General features: G+C 43.2%; 1 protein-coding gene across 15 annotated transcripts in view; it reads left to right on the top strand.

Moving 5' to 3' along the window:
• The window catches only part of SH3TC2 (SH3 domain and tetratricopeptide repeats 2), a 54,667-nt gene extending 40,804 nt beyond the window's left edge, over window positions 1–13,863 (top strand). For 4 of the 15 annotated variants that reach the window (XR_015167674.1, XM_086412339.1, XM_086412343.1 and 1 more), the window contains 5 exons: window positions 5,211–5,361; window positions 7,705–7,827; window positions 9,047–9,197; window positions 10,766–10,962; window positions 12,913–13,863. Coding sequence is in view for 11 of the 15 variants with exons in the window: in XM_086412339.1 (XP_086268465.1) it covers window positions 5,211–5,361; window positions 7,705–7,827; window positions 9,047–9,197; window positions 10,766–10,962; window positions 12,913–13,104 (814 nt within the window). In the remaining 4 variants the exon portion in view is untranslated. Of the gene's footprint in view, window positions 1–5,210; window positions 5,362–7,704; window positions 7,828–9,046; window positions 9,198–10,750; window positions 10,963–12,912 lie in introns of all 15 variants that reach the window. The other 11 variants (XM_086412337.1, XM_086412341.1, XM_086412345.1 and 8 more) reach the window with 5 other exon arrangements.
• Window positions 13,864–17,648: the final 3,785 nt, after the last annotated feature.

The following is a 17,648-nucleotide window of genomic DNA, read 5'->3' as shown; positions in this document are numbered from 1 at the left end:
TCAGGGAACACTTCATGAAGGTGATAGCATTTAAAGATGCCCTTGAGGGATAAGAAAGATTTTGAAAACTGGAGCAGGGTAAGAGAAGACCATTTGGGGCCAAGGGTCTAACTGTAGCAATGGAAAGGGGAGGACACATTTGAAAAACATTTTGTAGATTTAACAGACTGAGTTTGATGTTTCTCTGGGTATAGGTACTAAAGGAGAGAGAAGATTATAGCCTACCTCCCGGAGAGGGATATGGAGGTTAGATGAGGGTGCAGGGGGTTACGGTGGGCCTCTGGACTGGCACAGTCAGCATCCGTATTGAAAATGGTGGTCATAATAGTAACGGAAGACATTCAGTGAGCATGCACTGATTACCAACCAACGTGCAATCTCAGGATGACCTTATGAGGAAGAAAGAGTGAGTCATTTTCACTACCCATACTGCTTTTCTGCTCATTTACATTCCTCCTGTTTGAAAGGTTTTCTCTAGTGTTCAGTGATGGTGAGTAGGAAGGCAGGGCAGTAGATGATGAAAACTTTGGCTCAGCCTTCAGAATTTTGTCTTGAGACACTTTGCTGTCCCTTTGTTCAGTATATCTTTTGAGTCTTGCTTTCTTTGCCTTCATGATGATGACTACAGAATCTAGTTTGATGAAGTTTTTCAGTCTCTCAATGAGAAAGGTCATTAGGGGTCTTGTTTTCTGTCTCAAGGTGACACAATATAGACTTTAGACTGTCTATAGACTTAGCTGTAGAGCTGAACCAGGTGGGTTCCTTGAGAACTTTATGGCTCTATTGGATCATTCGACTAATACTTGCTGAGCATGTACTATGGCCCAGGCCCTCTGTTAAAAGCTGACAAATGTCAGCCCAGTCCCTGAGCTGACAATGCTTATCATCTAGTTCAGGAAGTAGATATTATACACATACTAACTGCAAGTATCACATAAATGGTGCTAAGAGACACAAAGGATGTGCATATTTTTTTTCAGAAAGAAATGCCTTGCATGCAACAGGCCTTTGCAAAGTAATGATTCTTTGCATATAATACAATCCCTAGATGCCTAGACGTCATTTTTCATGGCTTTTATTCTTATTCTTGTGCATCTTACTCCTGTGGAACTGAAAAAAATGTTTCAATGTTTGGTTTTCAGTATAGCTAATATGACTAATCCCTAACATTTTTGGAATCATAAACAAGGAAAGAATTGCACTTGCTGACATGTTCTTTTATCACAAGCCTAGGATGTACATCACCATCCATCTTTTTCCAATGGGGGTACTTTGTTCAAGGTTTGAGGTTGCTTATGTCCTTCAAAATTTTGAAGTTGTTAAAGTGGCAAAAGAAACAAAAGCCTTTCCACAGTTGATTTCTGAGCCAGAAATTGAGCACTGTTTGAGGGTCTTGGGGGGGCTCTGGAATTTGATTCTCAGGGTTAGATCCTCATTTAAACAGTTTATTACCTGGTCTTTATTGCTTACCCTTCAAAGCCTTATTTTTCCCATTTGCAGATGGATATGATAATAATACTGTTCTCTTAGTGCTGTTGTGATGATTAAATGAAATTATGCATGTCAAGCCCCTAGTGCATGCTAAGGTCTCAATAAATCATAAGTAACAATTACCGTCAGTGCTGTTATTAAAGACAAAACAGCAGAAAGCTACACATAAAGCTTTAGAAATGAGGAATGCAAACATGGACAAGTTTTTTTAAAAGACCCTTGGGTTTCTTTATTTGCAAAATGAGCTAAGAACTTTCATGGCTGGGGATTTCTTGAGGATTAAATAAAAGGATGTGTAACTGGAAATTTGTATCCCAACACCTGGCCCAGGGTCAGCCCCTGGTGAGTGGCAGTTCTTATTATGGAAATTGGATGAGACCAATTAGTGGAGGCTGGGCTCTGGCCAGAGGTCCAACATTCATCCAGGAAGGGCAGGAATCTGGAAAACCCCAGCAGGGGTTGGTAGGAGGAAGTCTAGGAAGGCAGGTGTACTGAGGTCACCTCACCACAGACTCATGGCTGATATCCACACAGGAAGGAAGAAACAAGGATTCAGCCACAGAGATTGAATTTTAGGGGCAGAAAAAAATGAGAAAAAGAGAAAACTGGGGGTTTAAGAGGAGAGGAGATACTATGGCAGGGCCTGGGCATAGCTGGCTAGGAATTCATGAGACTTGGGATCAAGACTGATTTCATAGTCTTCCACCAGCTGTTCTCCTTACTTATTTGATTTGGGAGCTGAGCCACACCTAGAACCTGCAGGTGTTGACTGGAAGCATTGGCATGCTGGGACATTCCAGGCCAAGCTAGTGACTCGTCTTGTGGGTGATATAGCATAGCCACTGGTAGATGTAAATACATGAGGTGGTGAGTGATGGTAGGAAAGAACCAAGGAAGCTGGAGACCACTTCCCAACTTTAGACCATAAGGTGCTTGTCTTATACTGGAGTCATGAATCAGGTATAAGTCTTGGTGGAAGCAGTGGTCTTTGGAAAATCCATGCACATAGAGTGTTGATAGAGTTATGTGAGCATCTGGGTCTCTCTAAGTCCTGCCTTCCCCCTTGGAGTATTTTTTGAGGAACGCTGACCTCCTCTCTTTCACAGTCATAGTGAGCTCAGAGAGAAAAATTCTAAGATCAAAATGCCTCCTTGTGAGTTGATTTCTCTGTGATAACCCACATCTTGCTCCCTGGGGGTTTGGAGAAAATAACCATATCCCAAGAATCTCCCGGAGAAGGCAATGGCACCCCACTCCAGTGTTCTTGCCTGGAGAATCCCAGGGATGGCGGAGCCTGGTGAGCTGCCGTCTACGGGGTCGCACAGAGTCAGACATGACTGAAGTGACTTAGCAGCAGCAGCAGCAGCAAGAATCTCCCAGGATGAGATGTATGGGTCCTGTCTTCATTAATTGTTACAGTGGGACTAGGGAGAGAAGTGGAGGCCAGGCCTGTAGACCTGTTATCCCTGTTTGGCGTTTAAGGGGTACAGAGTGGGCGAGAAAAGGTCAGGGCTTCCTATAGTGAAGGAGGTCTGTGGTTACCAGGCCAGGGAGGTTGGTGACCACCTCAGCATTGCGTACAGCTTCTCAGCTCACAGCACAGTCTCAGCAGCAAATCTGACATTCTGATTCTTGACAGAGAGTGGCCACTGCCCATCCTTGATGTCTGTAAATATTATATCAGAAGCAGGGCAGCAGAGAACGAGAGTTCTTTCTTCTCAGGACTTACAAGGGCCAAATGTCTGGCAGTTTCTCTGAAGGCTAATAGCCACCTTGTTGTCAAGATGAATCAGGGCCTTATTAGTCACAAACAATGCTTATTTCCAACACTGTGAACAAGGGGGCCTGGGGCCTGGGTTGCCTATCATGAGATGGAACCATGTTTGATAAGTGAAAGTGAAGTCGCTCAGTTGTGTCCGACTCTTTGTGACCCCGTGGACTGTAGTCTACCAGGCTCCTCCGTCCATGGGATTCTCCAGGCAAGAATACTGGAGTGGGTTGCCATTTCTTTCTCCAGGGGATCTTCCTGATCCAGGGATCGAACCCTGGTCTCCTGCATTGCAGGCAGATGCTTTAACCTCTCAGCCACCAGGGAAGCTCAATGTTTGATAAGGACCTCCTAACTATTTACAGACTTAGTTGGTAATGGTCAGTGTTCCTAGAAGGATTTGCATGGTTTGGTGTTTCCCAAACTTCAGTGCACAGTAGTATAATCTGGGTGTGTCTTAGAAATTCAGATTCCTGGCTTGCTATTGTGATGATTCTGATTCAGTCAGTCTGAGAGATCTCTGGGAGTCTGTTTTTAATAAGCTCCCCAGGTAATGTTGGTACAGGTGAGTCATGATTTACACTATGAAGAACTATGGGTATTATGGGATGAGTCCTGGGCTGAGACTCAGGAGAATGGAGTTCTGGCCTTTGATTGTTCCCCGCTGTGGTGTGCAGTCTTATGCAAGTCACTTCCCATCTCTGGGCCTGTTTTCCCTATGAAATAAGGAGAGAGTCTCAACCCAAGTTGCACAATAGAGTCACAATAGTAGCTGATAAGGAGCTTTGACAAAATGCTGCTGCCTGAGCTAGAGTGTACCAGGCTAGCATGGTATGTCAACACATTGAGGTGATGACTTTGCCTGTGGATGCATGTTTAAAGAGTTTCTAGACGATTCTAATTACTGCTGAAGTTGGTGATACCCAGTGTTCCTTCTTGCTCTGGAATTCTGAACCTGTACAACACTGTATTACCTACACCTCATTTCTTCATTAATCCCTGACATGAGGGGAAGAGTTTTCTACATGAGCAATTTCCAAATAACTGAAGAGTAGTCTGTTAAACACCAAAACTTTTCTCCTTCTTTGATTTTTCTTATTATACAAACATCAAAATCTTTTTAATGATTTACAGTTACCACTATGGTCATTCTTTTGTGCATTTACTCAATAAGTATGCATTTGTCATCCACTGTGTTAGGTTCTTATGAAAAATGTTATAGTGTTATGGAAAGGTCGTTGGATCATGAGCTAGTAATCATAAAAATGATAACTAACATTTAAACATTTATCAAGTGCCTACTCTATGGTAGGCACTTGTTGGAAACACTCTATCTCATTTAATTCTCATAAGCATCCTCTGAGGCAGGTACAGTTATATTCCCATTTTGCAGATGGGGAAATCAAGGCACAGAGAGATTCTGTACTTTCTCAATATCTCACAGTTAGTTTAGGCAGATCCAGATCACAGCTGGTTTAGATAGATCCAGATCACAGCTGGTTTAGGCAGATCCAGATCATAGCTCAGAGAAGGCAATGGCACCCCACTCCAGTACTCTTGCCTGGAAAATCCCATGGATGGAAGAGCCTGGTGGGCTACAGTCCATGGGGTCACTAAGAGTCGGACACGACTGAGCGACTTCACTTTCACTTTTCACTTTCATGCATTGGAGAAGGAAATGGCAACCCACTCCAGTATTCTTGCCTGGAGAATCCCAGGGACGGGGGAGCCTGGTGGGCTGCCATCTATGGGGTCGCACAGAGTCGGACACGACTGAAGCCACCTAGCAGTGGTGGCAGCAGCAGCAGCAGATCATAGCTGGTTTAGGCAGATCGCCCTGTGTGATCTGAAATAATGTTGTTCCCCCACTAGAGTTTCAGTGTCCTCCTGTGCTGAATGACTCTAGGTCTCTTTGAGCCCTCATACCTTATGGGTCCCTGTTCATCCCCAGGTCCCTCAGGAGGTCCCTCACCTGCATCAAGGAGAGCCTGCGTATCTTCATTGACCTGGGGGAGAGAGACAAGGCTGCTGAGGCCTGGCTTGGAGCTGGGCGACTCCACTACCTCATGCAGGAAGATGAACTGGTGGAGCTGTACCTGCAGGTAAGTCTCCAGCAGAGCTTATCTGCTGGCCTGGACCATGGGAATGGGGGCAGCTGTACCCTCCAAAGTGGTGAGCTGGAACTAGGGAGAGGTGATGTTCTGGTCAAGCTCTTAGAAGGACAGTCAACTCTGGGCTGCTCCCTGGAGTCAAGATGGAAACCAGGGCAGTCTGGTAGGCTAAATACAAGCAGCTGTGGGCCAGTTCCTGAGTTCCATATGCATGTGTGAGCTCTCAAAGAACATGATGGGAGACTTACTCATCTGTCTTGGCAGAATTATCCATCTTTCTAAAGCTCAACACACAGCTTGACTTCAGGGAGGTAAGGAAGGTTGATGTTTGCAGTGTATTAACATTATTATTTTCTTATTTTTTTTTGCACACCTTTAACATCTGTAGTATATCATAGTGTAGATTAAGTACCTCTGCTTTAAAGAAAGATGGACCTGGAATCAAATCACAGGGCCATTGATTATGAACCGTGTGACCTATCTGAGCTCTCTGGGCCTCAGTTTCTTCATGAGGGGATCTGTCTTTAGTAAATATTAAGTATAACATTTGCATAGTAACATTAACTATAACATTAACTATACTATTTGCATAGTAAACACATGTACATAAATATTTACTAAGTACGTGGGACTTAGTAAATGCTTAATAAGTGGTATTTCATCATCATCATTATCACTATCTGCACAATATTGACATTATGTTGGTATATAAGAAGATGTATGCCTGTTAGTCTTCACTTCCTTCCCATTTGTCATTTTCTTCCCCTTTACCCAACTCCCTTACTCTGTTACTTATACTCACACAAATTTGCTTCCACTGAGTCTTAATAATGATTGTATAACATTGTTTGAAGGCTTACTTTGCATGAGAGACTTTGTTAAACACTTCACATGCATGATGTTGTTTCATCCTCATTACAAATGCTGCAGGAATTTCTATTGGAATTTACACTTTACAGACAATACTCAGTGAGGCTGAGTAACTTGCCTAAAGTGATACAGCTAGTAAGTGGTTAAAACTTCTCTCCAGCAGTAGGACTTAAAGTTTTTTCTTTCAGAGACTCTATTCTGCCTTGGGATTTTAGAGGTGGAAGAATTATCCGAGAACAGACAATTTGGTCTTGTCTTTCTCTCTCTAGGAGACAAAGGCCCAGAGGGGGCTATTGGGGTTGTTCATTGCTTGGTGGCAGAACTCCTGATTCCAGGATTTCATCTCACTGCCTCTATCTTTGTGTATCTGTATATGCAATAAAAATAACTGAGGGACCTTGGCCCTGTAATTCACAGACCAGAATTGGTCCCAGGTACCCCTAACCCTAGACTACCACCTGACTTGATGTTCTGCAGTCATTCCCATTGAGGTAAACCATTCTCTACCTAAGGATCTTTGAGATACTGTAGCTGTGCTGCAGGTGTGGTACATTCTTCTCTTCTATGTCTTCATCACATTTTGTTTAGGTGCAAAATTAAATAGCTTGTTTGAGATAAAGAGATCATAGGGGCCAGGAGAAGGGTAATGGAATCAAAGACACTAGCTTCTGTTTGCCACAACTATTGATGTAAACTTGAAAACTCCTTATTCTGAGCCTGTTTCTCCATCTGGAAACTGTGTTGGATGAACTCACTTTTTCCAAACTTCAGTCATTTATACATCAGGTTTATAGTTTTGCCATAGCCAGTACCTCTATACTATTATTTATTTATTTATTTTTCTTTGACTCAACTTCAAATCAACTTAACTTTTTACATTAAACAGTGCTATCTAAAATCAGAGATTATGATGTATTATTTTTTTAATTTAAAAAATTTTTAATTGGAGGATAATTGCTGTACAATATTGTGTTGGTTTCTGCTGTACAACAATGTGAATCAGCTGTAATACATATAGTCCCCTTCCTCTTGAGCCTTCCTCCAACCACTTCCCCCATCCCACCCATCTAGGTTGTCACAGAACACTGAGCTGAGCTCCCTGTGTTATACAAGTTTCCCTCTAGCTATCTATTGATGTATTGTTAGTCTTTTTTCTCTGAAACACATTAAAATAAATATTCAACTATTACAAGATGTTTGTGCTGCTGAAAACCATTTCTAGGGCTGTCAAAGTAAACTTATCATCTCATCAAATGGTCTCATCTCCATGTCATCAAAGGGGAAATGTAGAACTAGGGAATCCTGAAGGCTTCTTACCAGCCGTAAGAGTATGGAAGACAATTTAAGGTTCAGGGGACTTTAACAGAGGGTTAAGCTAGATGGTCAGGATGTCTTTCTTGCCAGTCCTGTGGACATTCAGAAGTGCTTCTCTCCGCCTTTGACAGCAGTCTCTTTTCCACCCAGGCAGCCATCCAGAAAGCCCTGAAGTCAGAGGAGCCCTCCTTGGCTCTCAAGCTCTATGAGGAAGCGGGTGATGTGTTCTTCAATGGGACTCGCCACAGGCATCGTGCGGTTGAGTATTACCGAGTGAGTCATGGGCTGCATAGTCAGCAATATCCCCAGCCAGGCTGTGGCACAAATGTAGGCAGGTTCACTTGGACTTTGGCCTGGGGCCCCATTCCCCTCTCTTGATGGTATTTCTTTGTCTTCCCTTCTTCATTCAGTGCCTGCAGGCTCTCCCTCTCTTAAGTCCAGCAGGCTCTCAAAGAAGGAGCTGATAAACTCTGTCACTCTTGGGGTTGATAAATAAAGTATTCTTCCTGAGAGAACATACCATAATAATTACAACTTTTAGGTGCATGGTACTATACAGTTTGTAGCACATATCTTTGTCGACCAGAATGTTTCTATGTACATGGCATGGTGGGAGATGATTGGTCTATGGATGAACACTTTTTCTTTACTATGTTTTATTATGTATTAAAATATATTTTAAAAATTAAATATGTATAATACCAGTTCATCAAACACATGATTTCACAGATATTATTGCAAAGAATGAAGCAAGAAAAAAAAAGACAATTTAGGAAATAATAGTAATTAAATAAATGTCCATATGTTAAGTAGATATGTAAAAAATCATGATTGTTCATTACAGACTGAAGTTTGGGAAACTTGTTATCTTACTTGATCCTAAAATTTCACTTATTCCAATACTTACTCATTTGCTTTGTTTATTCAGTCATCAAACATTCATCAAACAGGCAATGTGTGCCAGGCACTGTGGTAGGAGTGAATGAAAGACATGTCTCTAACTTTTGAGGTTCTCATGGTCATACATATTTTATAGATGACAAAACTGAGGCTCAGAGAGATGAAGTGACCTGCCCAACATTCATAATAAAAATAACAGAAATGACTATTTCCTGGGGACTCTCAGGCACTGTGCACATACTCCATGTATGTACTTCGTAGATTAGCACTGTGGGTGCTAAGGGAGTGCATAACTGGAAGGTGAATAACTTCCCATGTGGCCTTGAAGAAAGTTGTCTTCTCTTTCCTGCTCTCAGTTTCAGGGTAGCCTGATGACCTCTAGTTCTTCCACCTCTGAGGTCTGGGCAGAGCAACCAAGAGCAAGGATCAGAAGAGAGTTGAGAAAAGCCATGCATGGGAAGTGCCATCTCCCCCTGGGCTTCAGTCACTGCCATCCCTCAGTCCCTGGCAGTAAGATATAATATAACCTTCTAGAATATGGTATGTGTTGATGATTCTCAGCTAGACTGTTTCCTTGTGCCTCTGTTCTCAGACTGGGGCTGTTCCCTTAGCAAGGAGGATGAAGGCAGTGAGAACCGAGCTCCGGATTTTCAACAAGCTGACAGAGCTGCAGATCAGCCTGGAAGGCTATGAGAAGGCTTTGGAATTTGCCACCTTGGCAGCCAGACTCAGCACAGTCGCAGGTAGGTGGTCCTAATTGTCTGGGGGTACTGGATGGGAGGGGCTGACACTCCCTGAGGGACAACAAAGTTGTAAGAGCATACCTGTGGAGTCAGACTCCATAGGTTCAAACTAGGTCAAAGTGTCAAGGAGCCCCCAGGTAAGCAAGTTGCTTAATTTAATATCTATAAGCCTCAAGTACTTTGGCCACCTCATGCGAAGAGTTGACTCATTGGAAAAGACTCTGATGCTGGGAGGGATTAGGGGCAGGAGGAGAAGGGGAGAGGATGAGATCGCTGGATGGCATCACTGACTCAATGGATGTGACTCTGGGTAAACTCCGGGAGTTGGTGATGAACAGGGAGGCCTGGCGTGCTGGGATTCATGGGGTCGCAAAGAATCGGACACAACTGAGCGACTGAACTGAACTGAACTGAAGCCTCAAGTTTGTCATTGGCATATCAGGATTAAAAATGACACCCACAGCATACAGTTGTTATGAAGACCAATGATAATCCAGCTGAAACCCACAGCACAGTGCTTGGTATATAGGTCCTTGATAAGTGTTACTTGTGCACACTATTATAGTTAGTATCGTTGGTATTATTCTGAGTCCAGGGTAAATGGTATTTTATCCTATGCACATATGGTATTTTATCCTATCCTATCCTATGCACTAATGGCCTATTACAAAAGCACTGTGCCTTAACCTTTTTAATTAGTTGATTATTAGTCAAGTGCGTATTTTCCTATGGTATTGAAATATAAATGAAAGTCAGATTCCCATAACTCACTCAGTAGCTGAAATAGCTTGCATTTACAACAGAAGCTAATGAGAAACAATGTAAGTCATTAAAATAGAAAAAAAAATGCAGAATATAAAAAGATAAACTCATCTCAAATATTGATGCTTGAGGAAAAGCAGGTTTTATTAAAGGATGCTTGATTAGATGTAAGGGCAAATGGAGTCTTCTGTGATGATTCTAGAAGGGACTTCTGGGCATTCTCAAGGGCATGAGATGTGGATGGTACTGAACTTTATTGTGTTTAATTGCACTTCAGAGCTCTCTTTTCTTTTCCTAACTCTTCCTTTACTGCAGAAAACCTTATTTGTGCAACTGTCTGCTGGTCTTAAGAAGGCCTTGAGAGCCCAGGCAGCTCCCTCTGGAGCATTCTTATCCTTCCTTGGACGGAAGCTGAAAGGAGGATATATTCACCCTTTCATGCTATTCCGCATGACTGGATATTTCCATATCAGACAGTTGGATTTTTCTCTTTTAGCTTTGGCTTTTGGCTCTTTGAAGCTTAAAAGTGATGTTTTTAGATTGCATCAAACAGCCACCTTGTAAATATTCCAAAAAATACAATTGGAAGCCTTTGTTCTCTTTAAAAGTCTGTTTTGTGCTAAAAGAATTAGTTATTGAAACAGTAAATCCACCAAAGACAAAACCAGTCATAGACCCATTAGACCCCAAGATTCTAAAGCATGAGTTAAAAGCGAAAGGGTCTCTAAACTGTACAGAATGAATAAGTGAACTAATGATGCAAGGTGTTGGCTGTAGGATATCTCTCTCAGTCTTTCAATATCTAGGAGATCAGCGGCAGGAGCTGGTGGCCTTCCACCGTCTGGCCACTGTGTACTATTCCCTGCACATGTATGAGATGGCTGAGGACTGCTACCTGAAGACTCTGTCCCTCTGTCCACCCTGCCTGCAGAGCCCCAAGGAGGCCTTATACTATGCCAAGGTGTATTATCGTCTGGGCCGACTCACCTTCTACCAGCTGAAGGTAAGAACCAGGCTTGTGAGGCTGTCTGAGAGCTGCTGTCCAGTTATATTCTTCCCTTACCCTGAGCCTTCATGGTAAAGTAGAGAGAAGTAAATTGGGGAGTGTTGTCTCATAGGGTGGGGAGTGGCTCCTCTGGGAACACAGTGACAGTCTCCACTTAAGCCCCCCTTGGAGACTTCAAAGAGGCTCCCATCTCTGCTGAGGAGACATGTTCCTCTCTTTCTTTGCCCCGCTGGGATTTCTGGGCCCATTTCATTTATCAGATACTATGGGCACATGTTCTAGTGCCTGTGATCGCCTCCACAGGACCTGTGAAAATATATGAGACCTAAACAATACACGAGACCCCCAAACAAAAGAACTATAAGCTTCAAAATTAAAATTAATTCCTAACTGTATGTCTAAAAAATGTTATAGATGAACTAGTCGGTTGAAACTCACTTCTTATGAGGTTTTATAAATGATATTTTAGATGAAATCTAGGTACATGTTGGCACGTTTGAGATAATAACATGCAGGGTCTTAGAGTGTAAGCATGCCTAGGTCCTGAGAAGATCTTAGCCCTGATCTCCTGTTTGCTCTGCTGGAGTTGAATCCAGAACTTCTTATTTTTCCAGTGACTTCTATTAATAGAACTGTGTGTGTGGTCTATAATTCTCAGTTGCATTCTGGCCCTTGAACTTTGTCCCTAGGCACTGGCTTCCCTTACCAGATGTCTCTGTCTGCTTCAGCACAGCCCTTACTCTCTTCACACAGAAACAGTGGCTTCTGTTTGCAGACCCTTAGGGCAGCTCTGCTGTCTTTTTCTTATTTGCCAGAGTGTTTCTGGTCTGAATTTATTATTGACTTATGAGGGTTAATGAGAACCAGACATATCTTTTTGAGTCTCACCGGAAGAACCATATGTTCTGCATCCCAACCATGGAGGGAGGAACGATGGGGTAGTGAAGGACTCCCCTCAGTGATCTTGCCTTTGATCCACAGCTCCCAGGAAGTGGGACAAAATGTGTATGATTTGATTCCATCAACCAAGGACTCTAGGCATTGCAAGGGAAAGAGCTCAACTCAAACTAGCTTAAGCAAATAAGGAGATTTATTGGCTCAAGGAACTGGGAAGTTCAGGTATAAGTTTAATTTCAGGTAGTTCTGGAAGCTGGTAGTCAGATGCCATCATGGATCTGAGAGAGACGTGGGGACCTCTCTCTGTACTTCTTGGCTTAGAATGTTTCTGCTGCTGCTGCTGCTAAGTCGCTTCAGTCGTGTCCGACTCTGTGCGACCCCATAGATGGCAGCCCACCAGGCTCCTCTGTCCATGGGATTCTCCAGGCAAGAACACTGGAGTGGGTTGCGATTTCCTTCTCCAATGCATGAAAGTGAAAGTTCAAAGTGAAGTCACTCAGTCATGTTCAACTCTTAGCGACCCTATGGACTGCAGCCTACCAGGCTCCTCCGTCCATGGGATTTTCCAGGCAAGAGTACTGGAGTGGGGTACCATTGCCTTCTCCGTAGAATGTTTCTACTTCTCTCTATTACTTGGCCTTTTTTCCTTCTATTATTGGCAACTTCAAGCCCCCATCTAAAAGGGTGAGGGACCATTTTCTCTCTTAGGTCACACTTGAAAGGTCCCAGGGAGTGACTTGGGACAAGTCAGCTTGAGTCATATTCATATACCTAAAGTTCTGTGCCCAGGATGATGCTGCTTTATGATTGTCTGTGTCTGGGTAAAATGCCATCCCTGTGCCTGGGGAGGAGGGCCACCGAGGTTAGCAATGCCACAGAACTGCCATGGACTTGGTGAGGGAACTCCCCCAAGGAACAAGGAGAAAGGGATGGGAAAGGATGTCAAACAGGCAAAAGCTAGTTTTCTTAGATTTCCCGGCATTGCCTCCAAGCCTCTCCTGGAAATGTCTGCTAATGCTGTCTCTTTTCTGCCCTCATGCTGGGGGTTAGGATGCGCACGATGCCACCGAGTACTTCTGGCTGGCCCTGGCCGCAGCGGTCCTGCTTGGTGACGAGGAGCTGCAGGACATCATTAGGACCAGGCTGGACAACATCTGCCAGAGCCCCCTGTGGCATAGCTGTCCTTCTGGGCGCTCCTCAGAGAGGGCACGCTGGCTGAGTGGTGGGGGCCTGGCCCTCTGAGGACAGCTGTCCCATCTCCAACCAGTTGCCATGGTCAGAAGCTACCTCTCTTCTTAGCCTCTTAGACACTAATCTGGGGAGTTCAAGCCATGTCCTGGCCCATCGTCTCATCTCAGAATGGGAAGAGCACAGTCCAGAGGGAATGGGCTCAACTCAGTGACACAAGGAATGGATGGTGGAGCAGGGATTAGGGTCCTGGCTTTGTGTCTAGAGCCTTTTCAATAGACTGTGGCCCTTCCACACATGCAGCCCCTGAAATGTACTTTCTAGACACACAGTTCTAGAGAAAATGAGAACTTTTGCCCCTAGAAAAGCTGTCCCCTTCCCTCAGTGAAGAAGTCAGGCACTGCACTGGAGAGAAGGCAAGCAGATCGGATTTTGTTCCCTTTACTGACTTTTCTCAGGGAAAGACCCCTCCCCTTGCCAGCAGTGAAACTAGTCATTTCTTTCTTCTCTTTCTTCAGCCAATGGAGGTGCTACTCCTCCTGTCACAAGGACTGGCGGGTGAGAATTCACCATGCTCTTAGTGCAAAAGACACAGCCTCAGAATGGCCAGGTGGAGTGCACAGAGGGTGAGGTCTGATGTGGATGCACCATCCCCATCCTGCCCTGAAGCTCTGCTCCCCCACAACCTCCCTAAAACCCAGGGGAAGCCTCCCCAGGGTCATAGCTTAAAAATTGAGCAATAAGAACATTATGACATAAATCACGTGTAAATAGTGTGTATTATTAAACATTGCTCATTTATGTTTATTCACACATTTGTCTCCTTAATAATATGGAAGATGAGATGAAAGACTTGAAGGATGGGTTAAATACCAAGGGGTCATATCGATTCCAGGGTTGCTCATGTACAAAGTATCTCTATTATCTATCATTGCATAACACATCTAGTGACTTGGATCACTGATTGTTTCACAGCTTCTGTGAGAAGGCAGGAATCCAAGCTTGACTTCTCTGGGTCCTCTGGCTCAGAGTAGCTCACAGGTCTTCCATCAAGGCATCAGCCATACCTATAGTCTTCTCAGGCTCATCTAGGGAAGGATATGTTTCCAAACTCACTCACTTTGCTATTAGTAGGAGTTAGTGCCTTGCTTGCTATTGGCCAGAGGCTGCTCACAGGTTCTTGCCTTGTGGGACTTGCCATCGGGCAGTTCATAGCATGGCAGCCTCTTCATCAGTGAGCATGTGAGAAGAATAAGAGCAAGGGTGAGAGTGGGTAGTCACTGTCTTGGCATAACTAGTCACTAGTTATGACTAGTTATGTGACTAGTTGGATGCCACCTCTAGTCACACTAGAGGTGGCATCCAACTAGTTTTGCATACTGTATTCAAAATATGTGAATTTTATTCAAAATATATGTGAATCACTAGGTCCAGCCCACACAAAAGGGAAGGATTTACCAAGGATGTGGATTCCAGAAGGTGGGGAGTCATTTGGGGCTACCACAGTATCTGAGTTCTTTGATGACAGAATCAGGAATTTTCTAAGGCAGTGAACTCTAAGTATGGCCCACTGACTGGACCAGCAACATCAGCGTCACCCATGAGATTGTATGAAATGTGAATATTAGGGCTCTACCTAAGACATCTGAAGCACAGTCTCTGGGGCCAAGGAGCCCTGGCTTTACCCTGTTTTCCAGGTGATTCTAATGCACACTAAAGCATGAGAAGCAGTGCTCTGGAACCATGGTTCTCAGAGAATGTGAAAAGGAGTTACCTGAGAAACTTGCAGAAAATGAACTTTCTGGTCCTTACCCCAATAATTTTGATTCAGTAGGTCTGGGAGATACCCCAGGAACATGGATTTTTAATGAGCATCTGAAATACCCCAGATGCTGGTAGTTCACTATTGTTCTGAAATGTGGAAACATACAAGATCTAGCTACAGGTCTCACCATCTGATCACAGACGGCTTAGATTTACTGTAAGATGCTCTGCCCTTTCTTTCTAGCTTCTTGGGGCAACCGGATGATTGGTGGTGTGGAAGGGTAGGATAGAGGTGGTGAGTTGAGTCAGCACTGCATCTTCTAGTCAGGAATATTGTGCACATACTGGTACATCTTATTTTCTCTTAGGAGCTTGATTGGTTGTTAAAATGATCTCTACTCTAGAGTATTCTTCTTCAGGAAGGAAATGAAGTGACCTAGTCCACTGCCATGTAAGATGGATGTGGTTTTGCCCCCAACACAAACCATAAAGACCCCAAGGGAGGGATGTTGAAGTTGAGTCTAACCTCCCATGCAGAAGCCTTTCAACAACATTGCTGGGAGGCACATGCATTCCAGAATGGTTACGAATCTTGTAGTTGGAGAAGACTTGCTTCTCTGGGATCTTTGGGATCCAAGCCATGAACCATTCCCCACCTGTCTCAGGTTACAGACCCTCTCCTTTTCCCCTTTTCCCCACTGACCTATTACTGTCCTCTGGCCAGATGCCAATTCCTGTCCCTTTGATAGTGTGGTTCTTATAACTGGTATTAGCTGGTGGGTAGAGAGTACTGAGGGTCATTACTGTACTTCCCCTGCTTCTTCAGTTGTGTCCAACTCTTTGCAACCCCATGGGTTGTAGCTGCCTCCCCACCCCCGTCCATGGGATTTTCCAGGCAAGAATACTGGAATGGGTTGCCATTTCCTTCTCCAGGGGATCTTCCTGACCCAGGGGTCTAACTTGGGTCTCACGCATTGCAGGCACTCTTTACTATCTGAGCCACCAGGGAATCCCATTACTGTACTTAATGTGGTTTAATATCGTATTTTAACATTGCATTAAGATTTTTCTTCTCCCCAACAGCTACATCTTATCATTGGCTCACATTGAGCTTATCATCTGCGGTCTCTGCTCATATGAGTTTCTGTTTGGCCAAGTATTTTTCAATTGTTACAAATATACATATTTGTATACATAAATACATACACATATATACACATAAATACCTACACACATGGGCTTCTCAGGTGGCTCAATGGTAAAAGAATCTGCCTGCAATGCATGAGACATGAGTTCAGTCCCTGGGTTGGGAAGATCCCCTGGAGAAGAAAATGGCAACCCACTCTAGTATTCTTGCCAAGGAAATCCCATGGACAGAGAAGCCTGGTGGGATACAGTCCGTGGGGTTGCCAAAGAATCAGACACGACTTAGTGACTAAACAGCAACAACAACACCCCCCACCACACACACATGTATTTGGGTGAAGAGCATTATAGCTACCCATTTTACACTTCACTGAGAGATTTGGTTAGACTTTTCTGATTCTGCATACTTTTAAAAATTGAATTATAGTTGATTTACAATGTTGTGTTAATTTATGCTGTACAGGAAAGTGATTCAGTTATATGTACACACACAAATATATATTCTTTAAAAAATTCCTTTCCATTATGATTTATCACAGGATATTGAACATACTGTGCTGTTCCCTGTGCTGCACAGTAGGACCTTGCTGTTTATTCATTCTATATATAATGGTTTGCATCTCCTAAACCCAAACTCTCAGCCCATCCCTTTCTGACCCTCTCCCTCTTGGTAAACCCAAGTCTGTTCTCTATGTCTGTGAGTCTGTTTTTGTTTCCTAGATAGGTTCATTTATGTTATGTATTAGATTCAACAAGTGATATGGTGTTTGTCTTTCTGACTTACTTCACCTAGTATGCTAAGTATGATTTACTTCACCTAGTATAATAAGAATGATCATCTCCAGGTCCATCCATGTTGCTGCAAATGGTATTATTTCATTTGTGTTTTTTTATGGCTGAATAGTATTCTATTGTATATATGTACCACATCTTCTTTTCCATTCATCTGTTGATGGACATTTGTTTCCTAGTTATGGCTACTTTGAATAGTGCTGCTATGTATGTGTGGGTGCATTTATCTTTTTGACTTGTGATTTCGTCTGGATATATGCTCAAGAATAGGATTGCTGAATCATACGGCAACTCTATTTTTAGTTTTTTGAGGAACCTCCGTACTGTTTTCCATGGTGGCTGCACCAACTTACATTCCTACCAATCGTGTAGAAGGGTTCCCTTTTCTCCGCACCCTATCCACTATTTGTTGTTTGTTGACATTTTAATGATGGCCATTCTGACTGATATGAGGTGGTACCTCATTGTAGTTTTGATTTGCATTTCTCATAATTAGCAATGATGGGCATATTTTCATGTGCCCGTTGGTCATCTGTCTGTCTTCTTTGGAGAAATCTCTATTTAGATTTTCTGCCCATTTTTCACTTGGGTTGCTTGTTATTTATGTTGTTGAGTTGTATGAGCTGTTTGTATATTTTGGAAATTGAGCTCTTGTCAGTCACAGCATTTGCAAATATTTTCTCCCAGTCTGTAGGTTGTCTTTTTGTTTTATTTATGGTTTCCTTTGCTGTACAGAAGCTTGTCAATTTGATTAGGTTCCATTTGTTTATATTTGTTTTTATTTCTTTGGGAGATGGACCTGAGAAAAGATTGGTACGATTTATGTCAGAGAATGTTTTGCCTGTATTTTCTTCTAGGAGTTTTATGGTATCATGTCTTACATTTAAGTCTTTAAG

Source organism: Bos grunniens, chromosome 7, assembly GCF_055505025.1.
Source record: "Bos grunniens cultivar Pamir isolate PY7600 chromosome 7, Bosgru_T2T1.0, whole genome shotgun sequence".
NCBI lineage: Eukaryota > Metazoa > Chordata > Mammalia > Artiodactyla > Bovidae > Bos > Bos grunniens.
The sequence above is the reverse complement of the archived record's forward strand: the minus strand, read 5'-3'. Positions and strand labels throughout refer to the sequence as shown.